Genomic DNA, 11,002 nt, shown 5'->3' with positions numbered 1-11,002 from the left:
GAATTCTCTGTTAGGGCAGAGACCACAACATTTCCCTGTAAGATGAGCCTACAGGAGGCCTTTAATAAATGTGGTTTGCTCATATAGGTCAGCCATCCTGGATCCAGGGAGTTTTGAGAGATGGTCTTCAGGGCTAGAACATAGTGAACAGTTTCTAGCTAAGTCTGACCTGTTGGTTTATGCAACCCTACTTAGTTTCCACAGCCGGGCTTTAATTGATGTGAATTTTCACATCTGTTGATGAATTTTATACTTCAAACAACCAATAGGGCAAGGCATGTTGTGTGAGACTAAAGGACACTTTTGAATGAATGAAAACACTGTACACCATTATCTCAGTTTCCATCTAAGCTACACACACACACACACACACACACACACACACACACACACACAGATGCATACTCACACTCACACACAGAAACACACACACTCACACACACACTCACACACACACAGAGACACATACACACACAGACACACACACACTCTCACACACATACACACACAGAAACACATACACTCACACACACACTCACACACACACTCACACACACAGAGAGATACATACATACACACACACAGAGTCACATACACACACACAGATACATACACACAGATTCTCACACACATACACACACACTCACACACACACTCACACACATACACTCACACACACACAGAAACACATACACACAGAGACACATACTCACTCACACACACACACTCAAACACACACACAGACACATACATACAAACACACACACATATACACTCACACACACAGACACATACATACACACACTCACACTCACACACACAGAAACACATACACTCACACACACTCACACACAGAGAGATACATACATACACACACACAGAGTCACATACACACACAGAGATACACACAGATTCTCACACACATACACACACACTCACACACAGAGTCACATACACACACACAGAGATACATACACACAGATTCTCACACACACACACTCACACACAAACACATACACACACAGAAACACATACACACACAGAGAGACACATACTCACACTCACACACACACACTCAAACACACACACAGACACATACATACAAACACACACACATACACACTCACACACACAGACACATACACACACACACACACACACACACACACACACACACACAGAGGCTGGATTCTAAGCAAGAACAAGGGACTACGATAGCAAACAACCGGTTCACCCTCGTCATCTTTTGCCAAAACTTGTGTTCAGTTTGAATAGACTCTTCGGTTTCAACACTGAATTCAGTGTTGAAAAGAGAACACAGTTTTAGAAGAGGCAGACAGATAACCTCAGGATACTATTCTTTAAAAAAAAAAAAATCCTGAAGCAGGTAAGGCACGCCTGCGATCCTTAGAACTTAGGACACAGTGTGCCAGGGAGTAAGTTCCAGAAGAGCCTAGGCTCTGCAGTCCCAAAAGAATGTTCCTGCACGTGACTGAACTCACCGAGGGAGGCAGAGGAGGGCCAGAGGTGAGAGACCTTAAAGAAAGCTCCATTTTCTTCTCTCCTCCTATGACTCTTCACACAGGGACCTGGTGCACAGGAGACATGAGACATATAATGGAGATTACATTCATACATACCTACAGTCTCCTAGTGACTCCTCCCTCCTTCCATCCCCCTCCCTCTTCCCCCCCTCTTCCCCCTCCTTCCTTCCCTCCCTCCTTCCCTTCCTTTCAATAGGATATGCTGAGTAGCCCAGACTGGCCTCAAATATTCAACCTTCCTGCTGCAGCCTCCTAAATGGTAGGATTTTATGAACACACGGCACCTCACCTGGATTCATACATTTTGTTGTCGGTGGTAAGGGTTTGTTTGCCTTTTGTTGTTTTTGAGATAGGTTCTCCCTGAATGGCTATCCTGGAACTCACTATGTAGATCAGGCTGTCCTGGAACTCAAAGAGATCCACCTGCTTCTGATTCACACAGTTCGGAAAGATTGATAAGTTCTTGTTATGGGAGTCAAAGGAGAGGTTCTGGAAATGCCCGAGTGTTTCCAACTCAACGATTCCTGAAAGCCCTCACCTACGATTCTTCTTTCTTCCAACTGTACACAACAGCACACTGAAAATCAGTCAGCTTCTTGGCTTTTCACACTGATTTCTTCCCCCTTCAAGTCTGAGCCCAAGCAGCGAGCCAGGGAATGATTGCTGACATTCAGCGGCTGAGTATTTTAGAACAGCGACAGCCTCAAAGCTACCAGATGCTTCTTCCAGGTACAGGAAGAAAGGCCACGCACAGACTTATGTAAGAGCTGCAGATTAGCACCAAGCAGACATGCAGGCTCCTACAACCCTGCTTTCCATAATACTCCCTGAGGACAGGCACGTGTCAAAGCCCCTTCTTCCTCCAGGTCCAGTGCTAATACAAGATGCAGCCTACAGTATTTTCCTGTGGCTTTGGAGTTTTCATATCTGGTTGTATGCTGTGTAATTTGTGAAAATCTTTATAGTGATGAAGAAATGTCAGGAAGCTAATTTCTGAAACAGCAAGTTTTTCTTCTTTGATTGTTGCCTGCAGAGTTTGTTTTCTTCCAGCCTCATTTATTTCAAACATGGTTTCTGTTAAGTTTTCTCTGTCTCTTTCTTCCCAAACCAAATAAGGTATTTCCCCACAATACCATAAAGAGCATCTGTGGTAAGTTTTTGCTCATTTCCTTTGTTGCTGTGACTTTGGTAGTTTTTTTTTTAATGTACTTTTTCCTTCTGTTTTCTTTTGTTGAGGCATGTTCTCCTGTTACCAGGCTGGCCTCAAACTTGCTACATATTTGAAGCCTAGCTTTGGACTCCTGATCCTTCTACTTCCCAAGTGCTGAGCCTGTAGTATGTCTGAGCCAGCAAGACAGTGTGTGTGTGTGTGTGTGTATGTGTATGTATGTGTGTGTGTGTGTGTGTGTGTGTGTGTGTGTGTGTGTGTATAAGTTTGTCCCTCTCCCTGAGATGATCCTAAGGTTCATACTTTGTCTCCTCATCCCCAGGGACTAGCATATTGCTCATTATAAAAACATTGAGAGAAAGAATACCTGTAGGACATTATTATTGAACATGGTGAGTTTGTCAAGCTCAGGCCTTTTAGTTGCACACTGCAAAGACAATGGTACAGGACATGAACTTTACAATTCTGTCTGATTCCTCCTCTGCACAGGTCAAAGATGGGGTAGGGCAGGTGCTAGCAGACATAATTTTAGCCCGTGCTGATGGAGCACAAGGCTTCCTCGCTATGAAGAGGAGTCCAGTAATCGCCAGGAAGTGTAACACTACAGGATCTCCAGGCACATTTATATCTCTGCTCCTGTTCAATCCCCTGAACTTCTTGCCCTGAATAGATCTCCAATCTAACCATTCCGATCGACACTGGCCTTGGGGAAAGTCCTGGTTGACCAATACAACAGACCACGACAAACTGAGTTGAAATGATGAGCTTAAAGAAAAGTTTACCATTAAAAAGACAGAAATGGAACCAACTGAAAACTGACTTCCTTCCGCCTTGCCCTGCTACCAACTCTCTCTGAAGTCACAGGAATTCTAGTCATCTCAATACACACTCACATAAACCACATGGAATTTAGTCCTTGAACACTTATAAAATGGTTGGGCACTTGTCTTTAATCTGACACTTGGGGGAACAGAGGAAGGAGGATCACAAGTTTAGAGCCAGTGTAGGTAATTTGGGATGCCTCAAAAAACCAAACAACTGTGGAGTTTGGTTTAGGAAAATCAAATCAACTTATTAGTCAAAAGATCTTTCAGACAGCAATGAAAATCTTTGGTAAGGCAGTTTTGTTTTGTTGGAGACCGGGCCACACTGTAGTCCTGGATGGCCTGGAGCACACTCTGCAGAGCAGACTGGCCTGAAGCTTTCAGCATTCGACCTGCCTTTGCCTCCCAGGTGCTGGGTTTCCAGGTGTTTGCTACCATATCCAGCTGTAGATGGTTCATAGCAACCACATTTCTGTCTAGGATCCAGCTCCATTATTCAAGAGAAGAGGGTGGAAAAGGGATCTTCGACAAACACCTGTGCATGAAAGTGCTGTCTGTAAAAGGTTCATTTCTTCAAGTGGTGCCCTTCCAGGGTCACATGTCAACCCTTCCTAGAAGGCTGTGCAGCCTTTTCTTCCTCCCAGTGTGCATGCAAATGTGGGAAACAGGACTAACAAAGTGGGTGATAGAGCAGGAGCATGCCACCGGTGTGATGTAAAGTTGGGTCAGTTCTGATAGGGTTCCTGAGCTCCAGGGGTGTTCCCACATCCACTCACAGAAAGGCAACAATAACTGGACTTAGTGAGTTAGAAACAAATTATCAACCTGGGTTTTTTGATTTGTTTATTTTGAGACAATGTTACATTGTTTTATCCTTTTCCTCTCAAACAGTAACTTGAACTAGGAAGCATCCTCTTTTTTTTTTTTTTTCCTTTCAGGTCTTTGGCTTACCTTTTCTTTAAATCTTCAAAAACTTCTTCCCCAGGTGACCATTTCAGACAATACCCAAACACTGTGCGCCTCTCTCTTTCCCCCTCTCCCTTTCTCCCTTCCCTCCCTCCCTCTCATATCCATTGTCTTTATTAGAAATACCATTTCCTTGCCTTGTAGACATTTACTCTCACTTGTGGGGGTGCTGCACATTGAACCCAGGGCCTTGTGTATGCTAACAAGTGCTCTACCTCTGGGCTAAAAGTCCAAACCTGCATACTTTAGGTGACTAGAGAAGTGTGACTTCTGACTTCTCTGACAACAATAGAGAGCTTATTAAAAACAGGCATCCAACTGTTTCTCCATATTTTCTGATATTCTACATCAGGTCCAGGAGTCTGCATTTCAAATAATAGCCTCAGTTCTTTTTGAAATAAGGAATTTTGTAACTACACTTTCAGAAGCTATTGAGAGCTGAAAATTGTATTGTTCAATAGTGCCTATCTATTTCAGTAGATGCTAAGAGCAGTTAAGTAACCCAGTTCCTGCTTTCTTGGTGCTTCTGAATCTTCAGAGGAGAAGGAGCACACTGCCATCTGGGGTGGCAGGTCCTGAGGATATGAATAATATATACAATCGGAACACTAAGGGAGACATCCACTCAGGGCAGATTATTGTGCATAGCTTCACAGAGGATAGGTGTCTAGCTGGGCTTGGAAGGTTCAACAAACGGGGATGAGGTGGATCATTTCAAGATGTTGGAACAACTCTAAGTATCAAGAAAGCATGATGACTTTGTGGGATAGTGTGCCTGAACTGGAAGAAGGGGGAGAAAGAAGAGGAGGAGAAGGAAAAGGAGGAGGAAGAGTAGGAGGTAGAGGATTAGAAGAAAAAGAGGATGAGGAAGAGCATATACACATGCCTGGCAAGTCAGGAGTCAGACTGAACTTGAACTCTATTCTGCAGGGACATAAGACAAAGAACTACATGTAACTAAGAAAAGCTGAGAACTGGAGAAGAGCACACTCATTGGTTATCGAATCCCAAATGGTCACCCCTGACACATACATGTACAAGTAACATTATAGGGATTGAGCAGGTCTTATTTATATACCTAGGAATATACCTATCTCTATATATACATACATAAACAACTAAAGAAAAAGAGACTATGAATTTGAGAGATGCAAGAATGGTGGTTTGGAGGGAAGGGGGAATGATCTAATTATATTATAATCTGGAAATATATGTAAAACTGGCCCTTTGAAAGGCCAGCTGGCAGTGATCTTCAAACCCCTGAATTATGATGGGTGGTTCATTTGCAAATTGTTAAAAGAAAAAAAAAGCTTTGAACATTGTGAGGTAGTCTGGATTGGATAAGAAAGGTCTTGAAGTTGCTGATGCAGTCTGACTGAGCCTCTTTGATGGAAAGAATGTATATAACTTTTTGTTTTTTATATTTAATTTTATATTAGAAATTTCATACAAGTATTTCTTGTACATCAAACATATTCCCCTTCCATTAATCCCTTTAATTCCCTTAGACAATTTCATGTCTACTTTCATTCTGCAAATTCTTGATTTAACATACCTATGTAAAATCTAGGAACCGCAAACAAGAGGAAACAAGATGTTTTTATGTTTTTGAGACTGGCTTAATCAGCCTAATATGATTATCTCCGGTTGGGCCTCTTTTCTTACAAATGATATAATTTTGCTCTTTATGGTGGGAAAATTCTGTATACACATCATATTTCCTTTTGCATTCCTCTGTTGTACACCTAGGTTGGCTATATAATTTAGCTAAGGGAATGTTTCGAGTGTGGGTCTAGAACTCTACTTTTGCATACTTCTCGATCCTCCTCGAACATCAGGCCAGTCTACTTCACCTCAGTTTTTATGTCAAAAGGAAAAGGTGTAAGACTTGCAGGAGAGACTGCAGAGACTATTGGAGAGGGGAGATCACTTACTGTTGAAGCTCATACGGATGCCCAAAGCTAACATGAGCAGTCCTTGGCTTTAAATATAAAACTTAGACGGAATCTCCTAGGAAGAGATCCCAAAACCCCAAATCAGCTAATCTGAACTTGGCTACAGATGACTGAAGGCTAAACTTGGGCTAAGTTCGAGACGGGAAACTTCTTTTCAGAGGGAGTAGACTTGCAGAGTTCTCTGAAGTGGTAGAAACGAGCTTGCCCAAACCCCACGCGAGATCAGCGCTCAGTGAACCGCGGCGCCGAGACCTTGGGAGCTACAAATGGATTCCCCAACCACCAATTACGCGGTTTAGGACCAGAGAGAACGAAGGCCCGCCCAGGAGCCTAGCACCGCGCTCCGATTGGACAAGCTCATTCCTCTCCCCGGGCTCTTTGGCCTGTCAATCACTCCGCTCTGACACGACCTCGGCCCCGCCCCCGCTCCACTGACGCAATGCCTGGCGTTCTTGGGCGCCCCGGCCCTCGCTTTAGGTCCTCATTGGTCCCCAGGACGCAGAGAGAAGGGGGGGACACTCTTCTGCTTTTTGAGCTGACTGTGTAGTTTCCCTCTCACTCGCTGTCTGGAGGACAATTAGAGTTGAAGCGTAGCGCCAGAGTACACGGAAGCCGACCGCGGCGCCGCGTTTCCCCTTTCTCCCTCCTGAGAGCTCTCCTTTACAGTTGTGACGCACAAGGCACCCCGCTCACTGACTTCACTTGCGATTGGTTGTGGCCCGCGTCTGTCACATAGCCCCCTCCCTCCTTCCCACCCAGCTATGGACTCTTGATAGACATCCGGGAGGCCACGCCCCCTCCCCGTCTGCCGCTTAGCTCTGCGATTGGTCGAGGGAACTGGCATGCTTTCCCGCCCCGGCCCCCTCCGGAGACTCGGGAGGCTAGTGGGACCCCGCGGAAGTTGTCAGTCAAACTCCTCCCTCCACCCCCCGCGAGGACCTCCCCCGGGCCGCGGGAGCGCGCACGCACGCGCACGGAGTCCCCCCTCGCCCGTACCAGCCACCCTCTCAAGTTGTAGCAGTTGCTACCCCGGGCGTGCTCCGTGGGCGGCCGGTGGGCGCGGGAGGCTGAGCGAGGGCGACTCTCCAAAGATCGGGGCGCGGGTGGCCGCCCCGGGCGATGAGGGGCCAGCGCTGACAGGAGAACGAGAGCTCGGCGGCAGCTCGCGCGGACCCGCGATGGAAGCGCCCCGGGAGGAGGCTCCCGGCCGGGCGGACGGCGCGGGCAGCAGCCGCTGAGGATCTGCCCGGGCTCGGCGCGCCAAGGGGCCGCGAGGCGCGCCCGGCGTCCGCACCCGCGCGCTCTCCCCAGCCGTCCAAACTTCGGGCTCGCCTCCGCCCGCCCTCGGCGCCGGGCGTCAGCAACTTGTGCGGCCCGCGCGCCCCCGCCCTCCCCTCCGCCAGCCCCGGGAGGTGGCCTCGCGGCGCGGGGATGCGGCTGTGAGGCGCTGTCGGGTGAGGAGCAGCTTGCGGAGCGCGAGGGCGGCGCGGCCGGGGCCCGGGACGCAGGGGCGCAGGCTCGCCGTGCCCGTCCCCGTGCCCCGCCGATTTCCCGGGCCAGTCGCCTCGGCAGGCGCCGAGCGCCCGGGTCGCCGAGATGTCGTCGCCGTCGCCGCCCGCACCAGTTGCCTGCGCCGCCATCTCGGCCTCGGAGAAAGTGGACGGCTTCACCCGGAAATCGGTGCGCAAGGCGCAGAGGCAGAAGCGCTCTCAGGGCTCGTCGCAGTTCCGCAGCCAGGGCAGCCAGGCGGAGCTGCACCCCCTGCCCCAGCTCAAAGGTAACCCCAGCTGCCCCTGCTCCGCGCTCCCGGAGCAAGCCCCACTCCCCTTCCCACCTGCGCGCTTGCCCCACCTGCCCTGCCTTGGCGACTCCAGGGTCGCCAGGTACCTGCGTTCCCTTTCGTCGTCCAGTCCCCCTACTCCCTACTCCGCTGAGCCTCGGCTCTGGTTTTCTCCACGCTTAGCTAGTTCATCACTTTCTCTACTTGTCCCTCAGTCGCCACATCCAGGGTCCGAACAAACTGCTGCCGAGTTAGCTGGCCTGTAGGTTTAGCTATACAGAACTAGCTTGAAACCGGGACCAAGTGACACCTTACAGTCTCGTTAGACGTAAATGTTATTTCATAGAAGACCTCGATTGTCTTTGGAGAGGTTATGAAGGAATCGTGTTTCTTTGTAGTGCAACGGGAACTTGGTTCGCACGGCTGTGCTTCCAAGGACTTTTGTAAGGTTTTGTAAGTAAATTCAAATTGGTATCCGTGCCTAATGCCTCGCAGGAATGCTTGGCACCCCTTTTGGCTTACTTACTTTTCCCACCACGTTTGGGGACTTTTCACGAGTTGTTTACTGGTTCTGGCTTATTCTTTGAGAATTACTATCTTTTGATTTACTAATTTCACATCCTTGCCTTTTATGAGCTAGATGTCATTAGTGGAAACGATAATCACGTTCCTAGATATTTAAGAAATTCTTGTAACCTGATAGAAACCTAGAGAATGATTTACAAGGCCAAGAAATTAAAGACTCATGCCAAAATAGATAAATGATCAGCAGATTTTTCAATTCGTTTGACAAAGATCCAGCATCCCTTTCAAGGCCAATCTGGTTGTGATTTGTCTTTGAGTCTATGAATCCTCACTTAGTTTGGCAAGGAGTGTAAAGAAAACCCTAGATCAAATCAACAGTTGACCAGCAAGAGCTTGGAACCCCATTTAGACTCTACATCTGCCTCTAGGGGTGCTTCTGAATCAAGGACGTACCACAGGGTAGACTCACACGGACTTTGGAAAATAGTTTATGTTTGGTGTGTGCTGTCTCGTTTGTTGATTGATTGCCCTTTAACATGCCAGAATTGTTCAAACTGATACAGCACAGTCAGTGGAGTGCAGCCAGAGCCGAAAAGTAACCCTGTCCTACCTATTAGGATAGTGAATTGCTATTCAGAGGTTTAAGCTTTTATACTTAAATTAAAAAGTTATTTTATTCTTTGATTGGTTTTAATTAGTTTATCGTGTTAATTTTAGTTCAAAAGTCTCGATACTAGCATTTTTTCATATGTATTTAATTTGCTAACGTGGTTTTCTTCTTAGTGTTGTACTTCTTAGTTCCTCTGATCTAATAATTGAATTTTGAACATCTGGTTAGTCTCAAGAGATGCCTCTGTGATAGATTTTGCCTTTAAGACTGGCAAATTCACAGATCAGTAATCAGATTCAAAGTTACATGATATTTGATTGAAGATGTAGCAGGTATGGCCAATGTTTTCAGGTATAGAATTTGGTCGGTAGTTAAAAAAAAAAAAAAATTGAAACCCTAGGTTAATTTCAGGCATTTGCATGTATAGTGTTCCTCATAAGGTACTATTCATGATAAGCTGGTGCAGATTCAATTGAGGAAGTACAACGTTTTACTTGAAAATAAAACCCTCAGTAGGAAAAACAGCTTTAAATTCAGTTGTCAAAAGGCTTGAAAAGTGTTTTGGGTTTTTTGTTTGGTTGTTTGGTTGGTTTGGTTTGGTTTTTGTTGTTTTTTTTTTTTTTTTTTTTAATTTAGTTGTTTTACTTGGTACTTTGGCAGTGCCCTTGATACCACCGTGTGGTGAGCTTTTTCTGTCAGTAGTATTTTCCCCCATTTGTGGGCTTAACAAAAACAACAGCAGAAAACCCTTTCGTATGAGAGAGAATTTCTCTTACTGCTCTGAAATACAATCTTACGGTGGAGTGATTCAGATATCTGTGGGCATCCAAGATCTTTCACGTATTTTATATCAGCCAACCTGCTTGCTTTATACTTTGTCCACATGGATCTAAACTGGAAGGGTGCCAAGTCGTTTTCTTAAAAGCAGACAGTGAGTAAGGATTAACAAAACAATCCAACCTTTTCAGTTTATTTTCGCAGAATCCTGTAGGTGAGTGGGTTGCTTGATTTAAAAATAAATAGTAATTCCTCCGAGGGCCAGAAAATGAAACCAGGTTCAGTATGTGGGAATCACTGTTTCTGATCTGAAACTTACGTTCATGTAGGTTTTTCTGCCTAACACTTATATGGTAATGAACAATTAGGGGACTTGTTTAAAAAAGGTAGCCTTTCAGTGTGTTTAGCCTAATTTGGCTTAATTTCTGAAAGGATTGGCTTGGTAAAATAGCTGGTCCTTTCCGTGTACGTACAGCTTAGTATTTCAAATAATTATCTTTGAGAACAAAACAAGAGCACATGAACCAGTATTGTCCATGACAACTGGAACAGCCTAAAACTGTATCATTGACACTTGTTATGTGCCTTTTAACCTACTATGGTAATGCTATTAGGCTGCTATCTGACAGTCTGGGGCTCAGTGTATTTTCACAAATATCTTTTTTTGAGGTTTAAATGGGTTAGTTTCGGACCTGTGGTTATCTGGATGGTGCTTTGTCCGACTTTGGGACTCTGGTCAAATGCCAGTAGTTTTGCTGTAAACTCATTTTACATAAACTTGAAGTGGTATGGTTGAGAAAGTCTGGCCAGGAGAGGTAGTCAGGGTGGAAAGTTTTTTTATCTTCCTGGGTTA

At 45.9% G+C, this 11,002-nt stretch overlaps 1 protein-coding gene across 1 annotated transcript in view; it reads left to right on the top strand.

Annotated features, from left to right (window-relative positions):
* The first annotated feature begins 7,876 nt into the window (after nucleotides 1-7,876).
* The window catches only part of Ppp2r5a (protein phosphatase 2, regulatory subunit B', alpha), a 44,397-nt gene continuing 41,271 nt past the window's right edge, over nucleotides 7,877-11,002 (top strand). The window contains exon 1 of the mRNA NM_001107891.1: nucleotides 7,877-8,234. Within this exon, the coding sequence (NP_001101361.1) occupies nucleotides 8,054-8,234 (181 nt within the window). The 5' untranslated portion in view covers nucleotides 7,877-8,053. The remainder of the gene's footprint in view (nucleotides 8,235-11,002) is intronic.

Source organism: Rattus norvegicus, chromosome 13, assembly GCF_036323735.1.
Source record: "Rattus norvegicus strain BN/NHsdMcwi chromosome 13, GRCr8, whole genome shotgun sequence".
In the NCBI taxonomy this organism is placed as follows: domain Eukaryota; kingdom Metazoa; phylum Chordata; class Mammalia; order Rodentia; family Muridae; genus Rattus; species Rattus norvegicus.
This window is presented reverse-complemented; position numbering and strand designations above follow the sequence as displayed.